Source organism: Sprattus sprattus (genome assembly GCF_963457725.1).
Source record: "Sprattus sprattus genome assembly, chromosome: 14".
NCBI classification, from domain to species: Eukaryota; Metazoa; Chordata; class Actinopteri; order Clupeiformes; family Clupeidae; genus Sprattus; species Sprattus sprattus.
Window position 1 is genome coordinate 33078523 of NC_137912.1, and position 21808 is coordinate 33100330.

The 21808-nt window shown below is 45.2% G+C and overlaps 1 protein-coding gene across 1 annotated transcript; it reads right to left on the bottom strand.

Moving 5' to 3' along the window:
* Positions 1-1450: 1450 nt before the first annotated feature.
* On the bottom strand, positions 1451-2359 carry LOC308375610 (coxsackievirus and adenovirus receptor homolog; the record flags this gene model as incomplete). The annotated part of the gene is made up of 1 exon (XM_080851773.1): positions 1451-2359. The coding sequence occupies one exon, from the start codon at positions 2357-2359 to the stop codon at positions 1451-1453; it is 909 nt and encodes a 302-aa protein (XP_080707899.1).
* Between the last annotated feature and the right edge of the window lie 19449 nt (positions 2360-21808).

Here is a 21808-nt window from a genome sequence, read left to right on the forward strand (position 1 = left end):
TGTAATATATATGGCAGTTCAGGTTGCCCTTCTGGAGTATTAACCGGATGTTTACCCGACTTAAGGTGATCATTTCCCCGCACATATTCAGTAAAGGCTCCCTGCCTGGGTGTGAGGTAGTACATGTGGAAGTAATGTAATATATATGGAAGTTCAGGGTACCCTTCCGGAGTATTAACTGGATGTTTACCCGACTTTAGGTGCTCTTTTCCCCGCAGACATTCACTAAAGGGTCCCTGCCTGGGTGTGAGGTAGTACATGTGGAAGTAAGGTAATATATATGGAAGTTCAGGTTTCCCTTCCGGACTATTAACCGGATGTTTACCCGACTTAAGGTGATCATTTCCCCGCACACTTTCACTAAAGGGTCCCTGCCAGGGTGTGAGGAGGTACATGTGGAAGTAAGGTATTATAAATGGAAGTTCAGGTTTCCCTTCCAGAGTATTAACTGGATGTTTACCCGACTTTATGTGCTTATTTCCCCGCAGACATTCACTACAGGGTCCCTGCCTGGGTCAGATGTAGTACATCTGGAATTAAGGTAATATATGTGGAAGGTCAGGTTTCCCTTCCGGAGTATTAACTGGATGTTTACCCGACTTTAGGTGCTTCTTTCCCCGCAGACATTCACTACAGGGTCCCTGCTTGGGTCAGAGGTAGTACATCTGGAAGTAAGGTAATATATATGGAAGTTCAGGTTTCCCTTCCGGACTATTAACCGAATGTTTACCCGACTTAAGGTGATCATTTCCCCGCAGACATTCACTAAAGGGTCCCTGCCAGGGTGTGAGGTAGTACATGTGGAAGTAAGGTATTATAGATGGAAGTTCAGGTTTCCCTTCCAGAGTATTAACTGGATGTTTACCCGACTTTATGTGCTTATTTCCCCGCAGACATTCACTACAGGGTCCCTGCCTGGGTCAGATGTAGTACATCTGGAATTAAGGTAATATATGTGGAAGGTCAGGTTTCCCTTCCGGAGTATTAACCGAATGTTTACCCGACTTAAGGTGATCATTTCCCCGCAGACATTCACTAAAGGGTCCCTGCTTGGGTCAGAGGTAGTACATCTGGAAGTAAGGTAATATATGTGGAAGGTCAGGTTGCCCTTCCGGAGTATTAACTGGATATTTACCCGACTTTAGGTGCTCATTTCCCCGCACACTTTCACTAAAGGGTCCCTGCCTGGGTGTGAGGTAGTAAATGTGGAAGATAGGTAATATATATGGAAGTTCAGGTTGCCCTTCTGGAGTATTAACTGGATGTTTACCCGACTTTGGGTGAACCTGAAGTCCACATCATGAGCACCTCATGGAGTGAAACTCTTTGATATTATATTTTGTGTTTTAATACAATTAATTTCATTTTCAAAGATATTTGAAAGACAAACAAAGTAAGTTTTTGTTCTTTTTTTTTTATTTTCTCATTCAAGTCAAAGTAATTTCTCATTTTAGAGGTCAGTGGTGCTGCTTGTGACATTCACATCGCCTGTGATGGCTAATCTTCTGTGTTTCGGGGGACTTGCATCCTCTCTAATGTCATTTGCGGTGTCTTCTTCCACCATTTCCTCCTTGCACTTGTAGCGGTGGTAGACACTGAAGGTGATCACAGCAAGGACCAGGAGGCTGCTCACTACTGTTCCTGCTACCATGCCAACCATGGAAGGAGGAATAATCTTTAGTTCCAAAAAGCAGCCCTCCATTCCAACCCGGTTCCTGGCAATGCAGCTATAGGTCCCTGAATCCCTCTCTTCTGCTACTGGGATGTGGAGCGTGCCTGCAACAGCATCCAAGCGGGCAGAGGATGGTAGCGTGTAGGGTCCGGTGGTTCTCTGCCAGTTGTAGTCGATGGGGATTGCACCTTCCAGGGCATTGCAGTGCAACACCACATTTCTGCCCACCTCTTCAGTGCCCTTTGTGTGACAACTTGGCTTGGAGGGAGCATGTATCACCCGGAGGATAACCGAAATTCTTTGGATACCAGGGACCTTCTTCACTTGGCACCTGTAAGTCCCAGAATCTGAGGGTGTCAGTAGTAGCAGGTTAATGGAGGCATCTCCTTTCCTTGGATCCATTGAAATGAAGTGGACCCTGCCTTTGAGTGGCACGTAGTAGTTGTCATAGATCTGCCCGGCGGAATACACAATGATTACTGGGTCCTCTGTTAGTCCAGGGTTAGACAGCCGAGTCCACTCAATTTCCAGAGGTCCAAGGTCATCTGGGGCGAGGGTGAATTGGCAGTCCAGTGCTGCGCCTCCTCCAACCGCCTTCTCCACAAGTTTCTTGTTGGTCGAGTTGATCAGGACGCTGCTACATTTGACGGTCAGCAATAGTAATATTTGGAATATTTGCCAGTCCATTGTTGGGTGCCTTTGGATTCATCCCCCTTTTATATGTTTCCACAGGCTTGCAGACAATAATTTGAACCAATTAATTTGCTCCAGTATTTATACCAATAACCAATAGATTTGCAGGATGTAAAAATAGCAAGATGACGTAGGTGAGCTAAGGCTATAAATACTGCCATCTCTCCATTCAAATCCATACACACTGCAAGAATCGTTATGTAGCGGATTGACAAAGCACCGACTAGGACAAGCCAAATCTTGAACCAGACCAAAGAGAAGCTGGAGGAAAAGCGTGAAGCTGGAAAGGAAATCTTGGTGAAGAAATGTCAGGTATGTGGAACTTTTCACTCTGTGTTTAAGTCATTATGTCCAAAAGTTTTACTGTAAAAAATATTAATGAAATTCTATACTACTGTCTGGCTTCACCACAGTAATAGTGCCTGTTCATGTAGCAGTTCCCCCAAATATACCGATTGGCCGCCCAGATGTGGAAGAAATTGGAGGGTCCTGCAGGCAAGTTTAGTTCCTCTTTTCTATACTGATATTGTGCATATTACTAATCAATTTAATTTGCCACTATTTTCACTAAAATTATTCATTTTTCTTGCAGATGCACCTGTGGCAATCCGTGTGACCTATTCACACTGTCTTTGGCGGCAGTCCTGTTCGGCCTGCTGCTAATAATTTATTATATAATATTGGTCATAGTATACCACAATAAAAAATAAAAAAGATTGCTGAAGTTGTCATGTCTTTAATTCACCTTTGCATCCATAAAGCTGGCCAAGGCTATTAACTGTATTAGATGAACATAGTGTAGCTTTCCTGGATGTTCATGTAATTGTTTTGGAACACTGTGTAGCTTTTCTGGAAGTTCATGTAGTTGTTTTGGAACACTGTGTAGCTTTTCTGGAAGTGCATGTAGTTGTTTTGGAATATTGCGTAGCTTTTCTGGAAGTTCATGTAGCAGTTTTGGAACATTGCGTATATTTTCTGTTAGTGGATGTGATTGGCCTATTCAAATTAGGAGGCATAGTCTATTATCTGTTTGAATAGCAAGATGACGTAGGCAAGCTAAGGCTATAAATGCCGCCATCTCTCCATTCAAATCCATACACACTGCAAGACTTGTCATGCGTCATCGGATTGAGAAAGCAGAGACCGGGACAGCCTATTATTGCCATGTGAAGAGAAGCTGGAGGAAGCTGGAGGAAAATCTTGGGTTGTCTCCGGTTAATCTGAATAACCAGCTAGATAACTCCCAGAACATGGAAGAGGTAAGTAGAATTCTTGGAAGTTGATTGTTCCACATTAATTATACATCACAACGTGTTGCAGTTCCTTATCACGTGTCTGCCTATTCTTGCCATGTGAACCAGACCGAAGAGAAGCTGGAGGAAAATCTTGGGTTGTCTCTGGTTAATCCAAATAACCAGCTAGATAACTCCCAGAACATGGAAGAGGTAAGTAGAATTCTTGGAAGTTGATTGTTTCACATTAACTGTACATCACAACGTGTTGCAGTTCCTTATCACGTGTCTGTCTGGACAGGTACACATAACACCTGATGAATTAGAGGACCAAGAGACGTATATTGAACTCAAACCAGTTTTTTTAGAGGATGAACTGGATGAGGAGACCCGGTTCTCTCAGATCATTCCACCTTACCAGGAGCCCAAGTCCAACGTATTCCATACAGTAAGTAGAATTTATGGATGTTGCTTTGTCGGAATTGACCCTATTTTTACAGCGTGCTTTAGTTCCTAATCATTTATATTTTGCACAGGTTGAGAGTGCAGTTACTGACAGCGACTCAGAGATGGATGAACTTGACAACATTCTGAGTAATACAGATTTCTCCAAGCTGCTGCAAAAAAGGAAAAGTCCTCCTCTGCCCCTTACAAGACCTCAAAAGAAAAAGATCCCTGAAAAGAAAAAGATCCCTCAAAAGGCTTGCAGGATTCAGAAAACAAGAGCGGTTAAAAGAAAGAGCAAGAAGGGAGAAGAGGGCGATAATGGGAAGAAAGTTACAGTGACAAAGAAGCTCCACTCTGGCAAACAGCTTACTGCCAAAACGTCTAGAAAGGTAAGGTATGACCTGTGGAGGTAATAATATAATTAATTGATTGAATTCACTTGGGTTACTGCTTAATAATTGACCTCTTAATCTTTACAGCGTGAAAGGAGAAGGTTGTGCTATTCACCAGAATTCCTAGCAATGCTCAGACTGGCCTTCCAATTTGACATCCAGAAAAAGATCATCAGGGTACGGAGTATTCAAAACACCCTTAAAAACAACCCAGCACTTCTTGGAATGTGCAAAAAGATGAATGTATCTGTTGAAAATGTTCGTAACAGACTTCGAATTATGGTTAAGGAACGAGATTGATGTACACATATTTCATTAAAATGTTTGATTGGTGATTGCTGAAGTAGTCATGTCTTTAATTCACCTTTGCATCCATAAATTTGCCCAAAGCTATTAGCTGTATTAGATGAACACTGCGTAGCTTTTCTGGAGGTGAACATAATTGGCCCATTCAAATTAGGAGGCGTGCCAAATCAACTGTTTAAATAGCAATAATTGGCACTTCGTCATTCATTTCCACAATTGCGACCATGAAGGTAAGGACATATCTCATCATATCTGCTTATTCTGAAAACGCATGTAGTTCTCTTGGAACGTAGCGTAGCTTTCCTGGATGTTCATGTCATTGTTTTGGAACACTGAGTAGGCTTTCTGGAAGTTCATGTAGTTGATTTGGAATATAACGTAGGTTTTTTGGAAGTTCATGTAGCTGTTTTGGACTATTGTGTAGCTTATCTGGAAGTTCATGTAGTTGTTATGGAATATAATGTAGGGTTTTTTGGAAGTTCACTTAGCTGTTGTGGACTAATGTGTAGCTTATCTGAAAGTTCATGTAGTTGTTTTGAATTATTGCGTAGCTTTTTTGGAAGTTCATGTTAATGTTGTGGACTATTGTGTAGCTTTTCTGGAAGTTCATGTAGTTGTTTTGGAACACTGCGTAGCTTTTGTGGTAGTGAACATAATTGGCCCATTCAAATTAGGAGGCGTGCCAAATCAACTGTATACATAGCAATAATTGGCACTTCGTCATTCATTTCCACAATTGCGACCATGAAGGTAAGGACATATCTCATCATATCTGCTTTTCTGAAAACGCATGTAGTTCTCTTGGAACGTAGCGTAGCTTTCCTGGATGTTCATGTCATTGTTTTGGAACACTGAGTAGGCTTTCTGGAAGTTCATGTAGTTGTTATGGAATATAATGTAGGTTTTTTTTGAAGTTCACGTAGCTGTTGTTGACTTTTGTGTAGCTTATCTGAAAGTTCATGTAGTTGTTTTGAATTATTACGTAGCTTTTTTGGAAGTTCATGTTAATGTTGTGGACTATTGTGTAGCTTTTCTGGAAGTTCATGTAGTTGTTTTGGAACACTGCGTAGCTTTTGTGGTAGTGAACATAATGGGCCCATTCAAATTAGGAGGCATGCTAAATCTTCTGTATAGATAGCAAGGTTTGGCACTTCGTCATTCATTTCCACAATTGCGACCATGAAGGTATGGACATATCTCATTACATCTGCTTTTCCGAAAACGCATGTAGTTGTCTTGGAACGTAGCGTAGCTTTCCTGGATGATCATGTCATTGTTTTGGAACACTGTGTAGGCTTTCTGGAAGTTCATGTAGTTGTTATGGAATATAATGTAGGGTTTTTTGGAAGTTCATGTCATTGTTTTGGAACACTGTGTAGGCTTTCTGGAAGTTCATGTAGTTGTTATGGAATATAATGTAGGTTTTTTTGGAAGTTCATGTCATTGTTTTGGAACACTGTTTTGGCTTTCTGGAAGTTCATGTAGTTGTTATGGAATATAATGTAGTTTTTTTGGAAGTTCATGTCATTGTTTTGGAGCACTGTGTAGACTTTCTGGAAGTTCATGTAGTTGTTATGGAATATTATGCAGTTTTTTTGGAAGTTCATGTCATTGTTTTGGAACACTATTTTGGCTTTCTGGAAGTTCATGTAGTTGTTATGGAATATAATGTAGTTTTTTTTGGAATAACAGGATAAAAAGACTTGTCCGAAGTGCCAGGGTGAATTTGCCAACCTGGCGCGTCACCTGCGGCACACGCACGGGATGAGAGACAAGAGAGAGAGGAGCCTGACCGTTGGAAGGTACAGCGGGAAGCTGGGATGCCCAATACCAAACTGTACAGACAAACTGTACTCACGGCTGGATAAGCACATCATTACCAAGCACAAGCAAAAGGTTTTACTTTTACAATTGATCAAATGTTATTCGAAGATGTATTTTGCTAGATTAAAACAATTTGAAATATAATCTTTTAACAGGGTCGATGCCTGAAGAAGCTCCTCAAGATGGCGAAGAAGAAAGCCATTTTACAGGAGCTACAGGCTATCCATCATCCACCACAGGTCCAGCCATCATCCACCTCAGGAGTGTCAGGAGTGTCAGAACCTTGCTCCTTGCAGCCACCACCACCAACCGCAACACCACCATCCATTGGACATCTGGCAAGTGAGGTTGAAGCCATGAAAAAAGATGTCCAACTGCTAAGGAAGGAGGTGAACTACCTCAGGGCCCTTTGCAAAGAGCAAGGTTCTGACACTCCACAATCATCTCATCCCATCTCGCCTGCCTCACCTGTGCCTGCCCAAACATCGCCACAACCCACAACCAGCATGATGCAGCCTGCCTCACCTGTGACTGCCCATACATTGCCACAACCCACAACCAGCATGATGCAGCCTGCCTCACCTGTGACTTCCCACACACCTGTGCCTGCCCAAACATCGCCACAACCCACAACCAGCATGATGCAGCCTGCCTCACCTGTGACTGCCCATACATCGCCACAACCCACAACCAGCATGATGCAGCCTGCCTCACCTGTGACTGCCCATACATCGCCACAACCCACAACCAGCATGATGCAGCCTGCCTCACCTGTGACTTCCCACACATCGCCGCTCCCTCCTCTGCTCTCTCCACTCCACTCTCCAACAAGGGAGACTTCCTGCCCTTCAGTGGGACAGCAAGAGACACCCTTGCCTAATCTGGGTAAGTTGATTCAAATGGTTGTTTGGCAGTTTATTGTATTTGCATAGCGCTATAACAATACAATTGCCTCTAGGCGCTTAACAGAGCCCAGAGCCTAAACAGAACAGAACTGGGACCACCTATTTTTCAGATAATGTGCTGGACCAATTCGAAGCCAGCCTCATTGGACCAAATCAGTCCCAGCAGGCCCTTAGGAATCTAAAACAACGCAAGAGCTATGTAAAGGAATTCCTCCTGTATATGTCAGGAAATAAGGGGGACATCAATAAGACCTTCAATTTCCTGAATGATATGCACAAACTGAACAGGTGTGTTGTTTTCACTATTCGCGTGGTATGAAATAAGAGCACACTTTAAAGTTTTGAAAATACAGTCCATATTTGAAGTGCTCATATATTCCTTTTTATTTCTTTTTCTCAAGCTATCTCACAAGTCTGAATGGCAGACTGAAGCCAAGCAGTCAGGTGCATATCATTTTGGATATTGAGGCCTTCTTGAGGTATTTAAAACTGCATGGCTGCAGACTCACTCCCCTCAAGATTGGCTGGATATTAGAAAAGCTTTCCCTGTGGAAAAGATGCCTAGGGCCCCGAGTTGTAATTCAAAGGCAAGAATATCGAAGGTTTAAATGTGGTAAGTTTGAAAGAAAATAGGTGCTGATGAAAGAGGTATGCTGATAAAACTATCTTGTCTCGACATGGTATACTGTTCTCTCTTACAGGGAAACTCATACTGGCTGAGCACCTCCTGGCCTTCATCCAGCAGGTCGGCCAAAGGTTACCCCAAGCTCTGCAGGACCTCCGTTTGGATCAAGCCAACCCAAGTCTTCTGGCCCGAGTGGTAGGGCTGTTGGTGGGGGGCATGGCAGCGTCCACAGGCCACCGAAAATGTGTATTTTTGGGAATGACTGTAGAGGATGTTGAGACCGCAGAGGCCTATAAGGCCTCTTTCACCATTACAGTGAGTTTATTATATTACTCTTCAGAATGTTCCAAAAAGTTCTGTTGATTTGAATCCACCCCAACATTCGCAGGTCATTAGTTACATATAATGACTGCTGCAAAGTTCTTCCAACCTGTCTGGTAAAGTCTTTTCCAATGCCTGTCCATTTTCTCAGGTACCTCTGCATAAAACGGCGAAGACTTTTGGGGCTGCAAAGATCTGTATTACAAAGGACCTCTACAGGCTCCTAAGGGAGTTCTGTGAATTGAGGCCAAGCCTCCCTGGTTACCATAACCCACCAAAGACGCTGTTCTTTAATAGTGCAGAAGGAGAAATGACAAGAATGGGGGTGTTTGTCAGTCGAGTTTGGGCCGAGTGTGGACTGCCGGGGTCACCCACATTAACGGACATTAGGACGGCAATTTCAACTCATGTATGTTCCTATCAATTTGACCAATAAGCTGATATAAAAATGTTCTATATCCATAAAGCACTTTCTCTCCCACAGACAGATGTGATGCTACCTTTTGAAGAGAGAGAGAAGGTGTGTCAGGCAATGGCCCATGATCCCAAGACGGCGAAAAAGTTTTATGTCCCGGAGGCCACAGCCAAACAAGCCCAGTCCATAAGACTGAGTATTTTGAGGTCCCTTATGGACTCGGCCAGGCCGGCTAAAAGTGGGTGTCGTTTTTGGTGTTTTCTTGATTTTGTAATGATTGTCATGATATGTTTTCTAAGTGTTTAATGAATTGTACAGAAAAACAGCTTAATCCTCATTTTGATGTGCCAGGGGTCTCAGAGGAGCCCAAACACCATGAGGAGGCAGGTCAGGAAAGGAGAGAGGATGAGGAGGATCAGGTAGATGAGGGCCAGGAGGGAATGTCAGATACCAGCAGTTCAAGTTCTGGGAGTTCCTTTTCCTCCACTGAGGAGGGTGAGGAGAAGGGCCAGGAGGAAGCCCAAGCCAGAGAGGAAGAGTCCGGAAGCTCTAGCTCCAGTGAGTCTGTCTCGGGCTCCAGTGGGTCTGAGTCCGGGACAGACCACTGAGGAGGAGGGAAAAGGGGACGATGACTTTAATGCTATTTAATTTATATTTTTTATTTAGTTTTTTCTTTCAAAAAAGAAGTTCAAAGTTCATATCACGTTCACATTAAAAAGTTGTAAAAGTAAAAAGTTGTAATTTTTCTTTCAATAGGTGAAGCAAGTTGTGTAATGAAATGCTTAAGACTGGGTGTCAAGTAGTAAATGTGTAAGTTCTGTGTGCGGGGAAATCAGCACCCAAAGTCGGGTTAGCAGCGAGGTGTTTTTTGGGAACTTAGACTTCAACTTCCATCTCTTTAACTTAGATCCAGTCAGGGACTCTCTGCTGAAAAGCTGCGGGGAAATTACCACCTAAAGTCGGGTAAACATCCAGTTCACACTCTGGAAGGTCAACCTGAACTTCCATAAATTCGACCTAACTTCCACATTTACTACCTCACACCCAGGCAGGGATCCTCCACTTAGTGTCTGCGGGGAAATTACCACCTAAAGTCGGGTAAACATCCAGTTAATACTCCGAAAGGGCAACCTGAACTTCCATATGTATGACTTAACTTCCACATTTACTACCTCACACCCATGCAGGGACCCTATACTGATTGTCTGCGGGGTTATGAGCAACCAAAGTCGGTTTAGCAGCCAGGTGTTGTTTGGGAACTTAGACTTCAACTTCCATCTCTTTAACTTAGATCCAGTCAGGGACTCTCTACTGAATATCTACGGGGAAATGAGCACCTAAAGTCGGGTAAACATCCAGTTAATACTCCGGCAGGGCAACCTGAACTTTCATATGTATGACCTAACTTCCACATTTACTACCTCACACCCATGCAGGGACCTTCTACTGATTTTCTGCGGGGAAATTACCACCTAAAGTCGGGTAAACATCCAGTTAATACTCCAAAAGGGCAACCTGAACTTCCATATGTATGACCTAACTTCCACATTTACTACCTCACACCCATGCAGGGACCCTCTACTGATTGTCTGCGGGGTTATGAGCAACCAAAGTCGGTTTAGCAGCCAGGTGTTGTTTGGGAACTTAGACTTCAACTTCCATCTCTTTAACTTAGATCCAGTCAGGGACTCTCTACTGAATATCTGCGGGGAAATGAGCAACTAAAGTCGGGTAAACATCCAGTTAATACTCCGGAAGGGTAACCTGAACTTCCATATGTATGACCTAACTTCCACATTTACTACCTGACACCCATGCAGGGACCCTCTACTGATTGTCTGCGGGGAAACGAGCACCCAAAGTCGGGTAAACAATCAGTTAATACTCCGGAAGGGCAACCTGAACTTCCATATGTATGACCTAACTTCCACATTTACTACCTCACACCCATGCAGGGACCTTCTACTGATTTTCTGCGGGGAAATTACCACCTAAAGTCGGGTAAACATCCAGTTAATACTCCAAAAGGGCAACCTGAACTTCCATATGTATGACCTAACTTCCACATTTACTACCTCACACCCATGCAGGGACCCTCTACTGATTGTCTGCGGGGTTATGAGCAACCAAAGTCGGCTTAGCAGCCAGGTGTTGTTTGGGAACTTAGACTTCAACTTCCATCTCTTTAACTTAGATCCAGTCAGGGACTCTCTACTGAATATCTGCGGGGAAATGAGCACCTAAAGTCGGGTAAACATCCAGTTAATACTCTGGAAGGGCAACCTGAACTTCCATATGTATGACCTAACTTCCACATTTACTACCTCACACCCATGCAGGGACCCTCTACTGATTGTCTGCGGGGAAATTACCACCTAAAGTCGGATAAACATCCAGTTGACACTCTGGAAGGGCAACCTGAACTTCCATATATTTGACCTAACTTCCACATTTACTACCTCACACCCAGGCAGGGACCCTCCACTTAGTGTCTGCGGGGGAATTAGGACCTAAAGTCGGGTAAATATCCAGTTGACACTCCAGAAGGGCAACCTGGACTTCCAGATTTACTACCTGACACCCATGCAGGGACCCTCTACTGATTGTCTGCGGGGATATGAGCACCAAAAGTCGGGTTGGCAACCAGGTGTTGTTTGGGAACTTAGACTTCAACTTCCATCTCTTTAACTTAGATCCAGTCAGGGACTCTATGCTGAATATCTGCGGGGAAATTACCACCTAAAGTCGGGTAAACATCCACTTAATACTCCGGAAGGGTAACCTGAACTTCCATATGTATGACCTAACTTCCACATTTACTACCTCACACCCATGCAGGGACCCTCTACTGATTGTCTGCGGGGAAATGAGCACCCAAAGTCGGGTAAACATCCAGTTAATACTCCAGAAAGGCAACCTGAACTTCCATATGTATGACCTAACTTCCACATTTACTACCTCACACCCATGCAGGGACCCTCTACTGATTGTCTGCGGGGTTATGAGCAACCAAAGTCGGTTTAGCAGCCAGGTGTTGTTTGGGAATTTAGACTTCAACTTCCATCTCTTTAACTTAGATCCAGTCAGGGACTCTCTGCTGAAAAGCTGCGGGGAAATTACCACCTAAAGTCGGGAAAACATCCAGTTCACACTCTGGAAGGTCAACCTGAACTTCCATATATTTGACCTAACTTCCACATTTACTACCTCACACCCATGCAGGGACCCTCTACTGATTGTCTGCGGGGAAATTGCCACCTAAAGTCGGGTAAACATCCAGTTGACACTCTGGAAGGGCAACCTGAACTTCCATATATTTGACCTAACTTCCACATTTACTACCTCACACCCAGGCAGGGACCCTCCACTTAGTGTCTGCGGGGGAATTAGGACCTAAAGTCGGGTAAATATCCAGTTGACACTCCAGAAGGGCAACCTGGACTTCCAGATTTACTACCTGACACCCATGCAGGGACCCTCTACTGATTGTCTGCGGGGATATGAGCACCAAAAGTCGGGTTGGCAACCAGGTGTTGTTTGGGAACTTAGACTTCAACTTCCATCTCTTTAACTTAGATCCAGTCAGGGACTCTATGCTGAATATCTGCGGGGAAATTACCACCTAAAGTCGGGTAAACATCCACTTAATACTCCGGAAGGGTAACCTGAACTTCCATATGTATGACCTAACTTCCACATTTACTACCTCACACCCATGCAGGGACCCTCTACTGATTGTCTGCGGGGAAATGAGCACCCAAAGTCGGGTAAACATCCAGTTAATACTCCAGAAAGGCAACCTGAACTTCCATATGTATGACCTAACTTCCACATTTACTACCTCACACCCATGCAGGGACCCTCTACTGATTGTCTGCGGGGTTATGAGCAACCAAAGTCGGTTTAGCAGCCAGGTGTTGTTTGGGAATTTAGACTTCAACTTCCATCTCTTTAACTTAGATCCAGTCAGGGACTCTCTGCTGAAAAGCTGCGGGGAAATTACCACCTAAAGTCGGGAAAACATCCAGTTCACACTCTGGAAGGTCAACCTGAACTTCCATATATTTGACCTAACTTCCACATTTACTACCTCACACCCATGCAGGGACCCTCTACTGATTGTCTGCGGGGAAATTGCCACCTAAAGTCGGGTAAACATCCAGTTGACACTCTGGAAGGGCAACCTGAACTTCCATATATTTGACCTAACTTCCACATTTACTACCTCACACCCAGGCAGGGACCCTCCACTTAGTGTCTGCGGGGGAATTAGGACCTAAAGTCGGGTAAATATCCAGTTGACACTCCAGAAGGGCAACCTGGACTTCCAGATTTACTACCTGACACCCATGCAGGGACCCTCTACTGATTGTCTGCGGGGATATGAGCACCAAAAGTCGGGTTGGCAACCAGGTGTTGTTTTGGAACTTAGACTTCAACTTCCATCTCTTTAACTTAGATCCAGTCAGGGACTCTATGCTGAATATCTGCGGGGAAATTACCACCTAAAGTCGGGTAAACATCCACTTAATACTCCGGAAGGGTAACCTGAACTTCCATATGTATGACCTAACTTCCACATTTACTACCTCACACCCATGCAGGGACCCTCTACTGATTGTCTGCGGGGAAATGAGCACCCAAAGTCGGGTAAACATCCAGTTAATACTCCAGAAAGGCAACCTGAACTTCCATATGTATGACCTAACTTCCACATTTACTACCTCACACCCATGCAGGGACCCTCTACTGATTGTCTGCGGGGAAATGAGCACCCAAAGTCGGGTAAACATCCAGTTAATACTCCAGAAGGGCAACCTGGACTTCCAGATTTACTACCTGACACCCATGCAGGGACCCTCTACTGATTGTCTGCGGGGATATGAGCACCAAAAGTCGGGTTGGCAGCCAGGTGTTGTTTGGGAACTTAGATTCAGTTAGGGACTCTCTACTGAATATCTACGGGGAAATGAGCACCTAAAGTCGGGTAAACATCCAGTTAATACTCCGGAAGGGCAACCTGAACTTCCATATGTATGACCTAACTTCCACATTTACTACCTCACACTCATGCAGGGACCCTCTACTGATTGTCTGCGGGGTTATGAGCAACCAAAGTCGGTTTAGCAGCCAGGTGTTGTTTGGGAATTTAGACTTCAACTTCCATCTCTTTAACTTAGATCCAGTCAGGGACTCTCTGCTGAAAAGCTGCGGGGAAATTACCACCTAAAGTCGGTTAAACATCCAGTTGACACTCTGGAAGGAAAACCTGAACTTCCATATATTTGACCTAACTTCCACATTTACTACCTCACACCCAGGCAGGGATCCTCCACTTAGTGTCTGCGGGGGAAATTACCACCTAAAGTCGGGTAAAAATCCAGTTAATACTCCGAAAGGGCAACCTGAACTTCCATATGTATGACTTAACTTCCACATTTACTACCTCACACCCATGCAGGGACCCTATACTGATTGTCTGCGGGGTTATGAGCAACCAAAGTCGGTTTAGCAGCCAGGTGTTGTTTGGGAACTTAGACTTCAACTTCCATCTCTTTAACTTAGATCCAGTCAGGGACTCTCTACTGAATATCTACGGGGAAATGAGCACCCAAAGTCGGGTAAACATCCAGTTAATACTCCGGCAGGGCAACCTGAACTTCCATATGTATGACCTAACTTCCACATTTACTACCTCACACCCATGCAGGGACCCTCTACTGATTGTCTGCGGGGAAATGAGCACCCAAAGTCGGGTAAACATCCAGTTAATACTCCAGAAAGGCAACCTGAACTTCCATATGTATGACCTAACTTCCACATTTACTACCTCACACCCATGCAGGGACCCTCTACTGATTGTCTGCGGGGTTATGAGCAACCAAAGTCGGTTTAGCAGCCAGGTGTTGTTTGGGAATTTAGACTTCAACTTCCATCTCTTTAACTTAGATCCAGTCAGGGACTCTCTGCTGAAAAGCTGCGGGGAAATTACCACCTAAAGTCGGGTAAACATCCAGTTCACACTCTGGAAGGTCAACCTGAACTTCCATATATTTGACCTAACTTCCACATTTACTACCTCACACCCAGGCAGGGATCCTCCACTTAGTGTCTGCGGGGAAATTACCACCTAAAGTCGGGTAAACATCCAGTTAATACTCCGAAAGGGCAACCTGAACTTCCATATGTATGACTTAACTTCCACATTTACTACCTTATACCCAGGTAGGGACCCTCCACTTAGTGTCTGCGGGGGAATTAGGACCTAAAGTCGGGTAAACATCCAGTTAATACTCCAGAAGGGCAACCTGGACTTCCAGATTTACTACCTGACACCCATGCAGGGACCCTCTACTGATTGTCTGCGGGGATATGAGCACCAAAAGTCGGGTTGGCAGCCAGGTGTTGTTTGGGAACTTAGATTCAGTTAGGGACTCTCTACTGAATATCTACGGGGAAATGAGCACCTAAAGTCGGGTAAACATCCAGTTAATACTCCGGAAGGGCAACCTGAACTTCCATATGTATGACCTAACTTCCACATTTACTACTTCACACCCATGCAGGGACCTTCTACTGATTGTCTGCGGGGATATGAGCAACCAAAGTCGGGTTTGCAGCCAGGTGTTGTTTGGGAACTTAGACTTCAACTTCCATCTCTTTAACTTAGATCCAGTCAGGGACTCTATGCTGAATATCTGCGGGGAAATTACCACCTAAAGTCGGGTAAACATCCAGTTGACACTCTGGAAGGGCAACCTGAACTTCCATATATTTGACCTAACTTCCACATTTACTACCTCACACCCAGGCAGGGACCCTCCACTTAGTGTCTGCGGGGGAATTAGGACCTAAAGTCGGGTAAATATCCAGTTGACACTCCAGAAGGGCAACCTAGACTTCCAGATTTACTACCTGACACCCATGCAGGGACCCTCTACTGATTGTCTGCGGGGAAATGAGCACCCAAAGTCGGGTAAACATCCAGTTAATACTCCAGAAGGGCAACCTGAACTTCCATATGTGTGACCTAACTTTCACATTTACTACCTGACACCCATGCAGGGACCCTCTACTGATTGTCTGCGGGGAAATGAGCACCCAAAGTCGGGTTAGCAGCCAGGTGTTGTTTGGGAACTTAGACTTCAACTTCCATCTCTTTAACTTAGATCCAGTCAGGGACTCTCTGCTGAATATCTGCGGGGAAATTACCACCTAAAGTCGGGTAAACATCCAGTTAATACTCCGGAAGGGTAACCTGAACTTCCATATGTATGACCTAACTTCCACATTTACTACCTGACACCCATGCAGGGACCCTCTACTGATTGTCTGCGGGGAAACGAGCACCCAAAGTCTGGTAAACAATCAGTTAATACTCCGGAAGGGCAACCTGAACTTCCATATGTATGACCTAACTTCCACATTTACTACCTCACACCCATGCAGGGACCCTCTACTGATTGTCTGCGGGGAAACGAGCACCCAAAGTCGGGTAAACATCCAGTTAATACTCCGGAAGGGCAACCTGAACTTCCATATGTATGACCTAACTTCCACATTTACTACCTGACACCAATGCAGGGACCCTCTACTGATTGTCTGCGGGGATATGAGCACCCAAAGTCGGGTTCGCAGCCAGGTGTTGTTTGGGAACTTAGACTTCAACTTCCATCTCTTTAACTTAGATCCAGTCAGGGACTCTATGCTGAATATCTGCGGGGAAATTACCACCTAAAGTCGGGTAAACATCCAGTTAATACTCCGGAAGGGTAACCTGAACTTCCATATGTATGACCTAACTTCCACATTTACTACCTCACACCCATGCAGGGACCCTCTACTGATTGTCTGCGGGGAAACGAGCACCCAAAGTCGGGTAAACATCCAGTTAATACTCCGGAAGGGCCGCCTGAACTTCCATATGTGTGACCTAACTTCCACATTTACTACCTGACACCCAGCCTTAAGCACTCTGCCAACTTCCATGTCTTGCCCGACTTATGCACTCTCCCCTAGGCTTCATGGTTGGGGCACACGGCCATGGGACTGCCAGCCCATGGTGAACCAAAATTCCTTTTTGGTTAACCATGGGTGATTTTTTTTTTTTGGTTAACCATGGGTGGAATTTCTTTTTGGTTAACCATGGGTGGAATTTTCTTTTTGGTTAACCATGGGCCGTGGATCCGTAGGCCGCGCAACATCACCTGAATCCTCGTATAAGGTGTTTAAGGCTGGTAACGGTCTTAAGGGTGGACCGGTGATTAAGTCTGATTTTTTGGAGGGGGGCGTGTCCCCTGGAGGGGGTCCCAGGCTAACTTCCCAGGGATATCCCCGCCGAAGGTGCACTCTGGTCAGGCACCTGTCAGCCACCTCTGGGGGGTCGGGGATCAAAGTAAAAGAGATGGAAGTTTTGGTAGCAATTCTGGAATAGCACCTGGCTGCCTACCCGACTTTGGGTGCTCCATTTCCCGCAGACAATCAGTAGAAGGTCCCTGCCTGGATCTAAGTCAATGAGATGGACGTTAAGGTAGCAATTCCGGAATAGTACCTGGCTTTCTACCTGACTTTGGGTGCTTCTTTCCCCGCAGACAATCGGCAGAGTGTCCCTCCCTGGATCTAAGTCAATGAGATGGAAGTTAAGGTAGCAATTCCGGAATAGTACCTGGCTTTTTACCCCACTTTGACTGCTTATTTCCCCGCAGACAATCAGCAGAGTGTCCCTCCCTGGATCTAAGTCAAAGAGATGGAAGTTAAGGTAGCAATTGTGGAATATTACCTGGCTGCCTACCCCACTTTGAGTGCTTATTTCCCCGCAGACAATCAGTAGAAGGTCCCTGCCTGGATCTAAGTCAAAGAGATGGAAGTTAAGGTAGCAATTACGGAATAGCACCTGGCTTTCTACCCCACTTTGGGTGCTTATTTCCCCGCAGACAATCAGTAGAGTGTCCCTCCCTGGATCTAAGTCAAAGAGATGGAAGTTAAGGCAGCAATTCTGGAATAGTACCTGGCTTTCTACCCCACTTTGAGTGCTTATTTCCCCGCAGACAATCAGTAAAGGGTCCATGATTGTGTGTGAGATAGTACATGTGGAAGTAAGGTAATATAAATGGAAGTTAAGTAAGCAATTCCGGAATAGCACCTGGCTGCCTACCCGACTTTGGGTGCTTATTTCCCCGCTGACAAACAGTAGAAGGTCCCTGCCTGGATCTAAGTCAAAGAGATGGAAGTTAAGGTAGCAATTACGGAATAGCACCTGGCTTTCTACCCCACTTTGACTGCTTATTTCCCCGCAGACAATCAGCAGAGTGTCCCTCCCTGGATCTAAGTCAAAGAGATGGAAGTTAAGGTAGCAATTACGGAATAGCACCTGGCTTTCTATCCCACTTTGGGTGCTTATTTCCCCGCAGACAATCAGTAGAGTGTCCCTCCCTGGATCTAAGTCAAAGAGATGGAAGTTAAGGCAGCAATTCTGGAATAGTACCTGGCTTTTTACCCCACTTTGAGTGCTTATTTCCCCGCAGACAATCAGTAAAGGGTCCATGCCTGTGTGTGAGGTAGTACATGTGGAAGTAAGGTAATATAAATGGAAGTTAAGTAAGCAATTCCGGAATAGCACCTGGCTGCCTACCCGACTTTGGGTCCTTATTTCCCCGCTGACAAACAGTAGAAGGTCCCTGCCTGGATCTAAGTCAATGTGATGGAAGTTAAGGTAGCAATTCCGGAATAGTACCTGGTTTTCTACCCCACTTTGGGTGCTTATTTCCCCGCAGACAATCAGTAAAGGGTCCATGCCTGTGTGTGAGGTAGTACATGTGGAAGTAAGGTAATATAATTGGAAGTTAAGCAAGCAATTCCGGAATAGCACCTGGCTGCCTACCCGACTTTGGGTGCTTATTTCCCCGCAGACAATCAGTAGAGGGTCCCTGCCTGGATCTAAGTACAGGAGATAGAAGTTGAAGTCTAACTCCCAAGTATCTTCTCACTGTCTACCCGACTTTGGGTGCTTATTTCCCCCCAGACAATCAGTACAGCGTCCCTCCCTAGATCTAAGTCAATGAGATGGAAGTTAAGGTAGCAATTCTGGAATAGTACCTGGCTTTCTACCCCACTTTGAGTGCTTATTTCCCCGCAGTTAATCAGTAGAATATCCCTGCCTGGATCTAAGTCAAAGAGATGAAAGTTAAGGTAGCAATTCCAGAAAAGCACCTGGCTGCCTACCCCACTTTGGGTGCTTATTTCCCCGCAGACAATCAGTAGAAGGTCCCTCCCTGGATCTAAGTCAATGAGATGGAAGTTAAGGTAGCAATTCTGGACTAGTACCTGGCTGCCTACCCCACTTTGGGTGCTTATTTCCCCGCAGACAATCAGTAGAGGGTCCCTCCCTGGATCTAAGTCAATGAGATGGAAGTTAAGGTAGCAATTCTGGAATAGTACCTGGCTTTCTACCCCACTTTGGGTGCTTATTTCCCCGCAGACAATCAGTAGAAGGTCCCTGCCTGGATCTAAGTCAAAGAGATGGAAGTTAAGGTAGCAATTACGGAATAGCACCTGGCTTTCTACCCCACTTTGACTGCTTATTTCCCCGCAGACAATCAGCAGAGTGTCCCTCCCTGGATCTAAGTCAAAGAGATGGAAGTTAAGGTAGCAATTACGGAATAGCACCTGGCTTTCTATCCCACTTTGGGTGCTTATTTCCCCGCAGACAATCAGTAGAGTGTCCCTCCCTGGATCTAAGTCAAAGAGATGGAAGTTAAGGCAGCAATTCTGGAATAGTACCTGGCTTTCTACCCCACTTTGAGTGCTTATTTCCCCGCAGACAATCAGTAAAGGGTCCATGCCTGTGTGTGAGGTAGTACATGTGGAAGTAAGGTAATATAAATGGAAGTTAAGTAAGCAATTCCGGAATAGCACCTGGCTGCCTACCCGACTTTGGGTCCTTATTTCCCCGCTGACAAACAGTAGAAGGTCCCTGCCTGGATCTAAGTCAATGTGATGGAAGTTAAGGTAGCAATTCCGGAATAGTACCTGGTTTTCTACCCCACTTTGGGTGCTTATTTCCCCGCAGACAATCAGTAAAGGGTCCATGCCTGTGTGTGAGGTAGTACATGTGGAAGTAAGGTAATATAATTGGAAGTTAAGTAAACAATTCCGGAATAGCACCTGGCTGCCTACCCGACTTTGGGTGCTTATTTCCCCGCAGACAATCAGTAGAGGGTCCCTGCCTGGATCTAAGTACAGGAGATAGAAGTTGAAGTCTAACTCCCAAGTATCTTCTCACTGTCTACCCGACTTTGGGTGCTTATTTCCCCCCAGACAATCAGTACAGCGTCCCTCCCTAGATCTAAGTCAATGAGATGGAAGTTAAGGTAGCAATTACGGAATAGTACCTGGCTTTCTACCCCACTTTGACTGCTTATTTCCCCGCAGACAATCAGCAGAGTGTCCCTCCCTAGATCTAAGTCAATGAGATGGAAGTTAAGGTAGCAATTACGGAATAGTACCTGGCTTTCTACCCCACTTTGACTGCTTATTTCCCCGCAGACAATCAGCAGAGTGTCCCTCCCTGGATCTAAGTCAATGAGATGGAAGTTAAGGTAGCGATTCCGGAATAGTACCTGGCTTTCTACCCCACTTTGAGTGCTTATTTCCCCGCAGACAATCAAAAGAGTGTCCCTCCCTGGATCTAAGTCAATGAAACAGAAGTTAAGGTAGCAATTACGGAATAGCACCTGGCTTTCTACCCCACTTTGACTGCTTATTTCCCCGCAGACAATCAGCAGAGTGTCCCTCCCTGGATCTAAGTCAATGAGATGGAAGTTAAGGTAGCGATTCCGGAATAGCACCTGGCTTTCTACCCCACTTTGACTGCTTATTTCCCCGCAGACAATCAGTAGAAGGTCCCTCCCTTGATCTAAGTCAATGAGATGGAAGTTAAGGTAGCAATTCTGGAATAGTACCTGGCTTTCTACCCCACTTTGAGTGCTTATTTCCCCGCAGACAATCAGTAGAGTGTCCCTCCCTGGATCTAAGTCAATGAGATGGAAGTTAAGGTAGCAATTCCGGAATAGCACCTGGCTGCCTACCCCACTTTGAGTGCTTATTTCCCCGCAGGCAATCAGTAGAAGGTCCCTGCCTGGATCTAAGTCAAAGAGATGGAAGTTAAGGTAGCAATTACGGAATAGTACCTGGCTTTCTACCCCACTTTTGGTGCTTCTTTCCCCGCAGACAATCAGTAGAAGGTCCCTGCCTGGATCTAAGTCAAAGAGATGGAAGTTAAGGTAGCAATTACGGAATAGCACCTGGCTTTCTACCCCACTTTGGGTGCTTATTTCCCCGCAGACAATCAGTAGAAGGTCCCTGCCTGGATCTAAGTCAAAGAGATGGAAGTTAAGGTAGCGATTCCGGAATAGTACCTGGCTTTCTACCCCACTTTGGGTGCTTATTTCCCCGCAGACAATCAGTAGAGTGTCCCTCCCTGGATCTAAGTCGATGAGATTGAAGTTAAGGTAGCGATTCCGGAATAGCACCTGGCTTTTTACCCCACTTTGAGTGCTTATTTCCCTGCAGACAATCAGTAGAAGGTCCCTCCCTGGATCTAAGTCAAAGAGATGGAAGTTAAGGTAGCAATTTTGGAATAGTACCTGGCTTTCTACCCCACTTTGAGTGCTTATTTCCCCGCAGACAATCAGTAGAAGGTCCCTCCCTGGATCTAAGTCAATGAGATGGAAGTTAAGGTAGCAATTCTGGTATAGTACCTGGCTTTCTACCCCACTTTGACTGCTTATTTCCCCGCAGACAATCAGTAGAAGGTCCCTCCCTTGATCTAAGTCAATGAGATGGAAGTTAAGGTAGCAATTCTGGAATAGTACCTGGCTTTCTACCCCACTTTGAGTGCTTATTTCCCCGCAGACAATCAGTAGAGTGTCCCTCCCTGGATCTAAGTCAATGAGATGGAAGTTAAGGTAGCAATTCC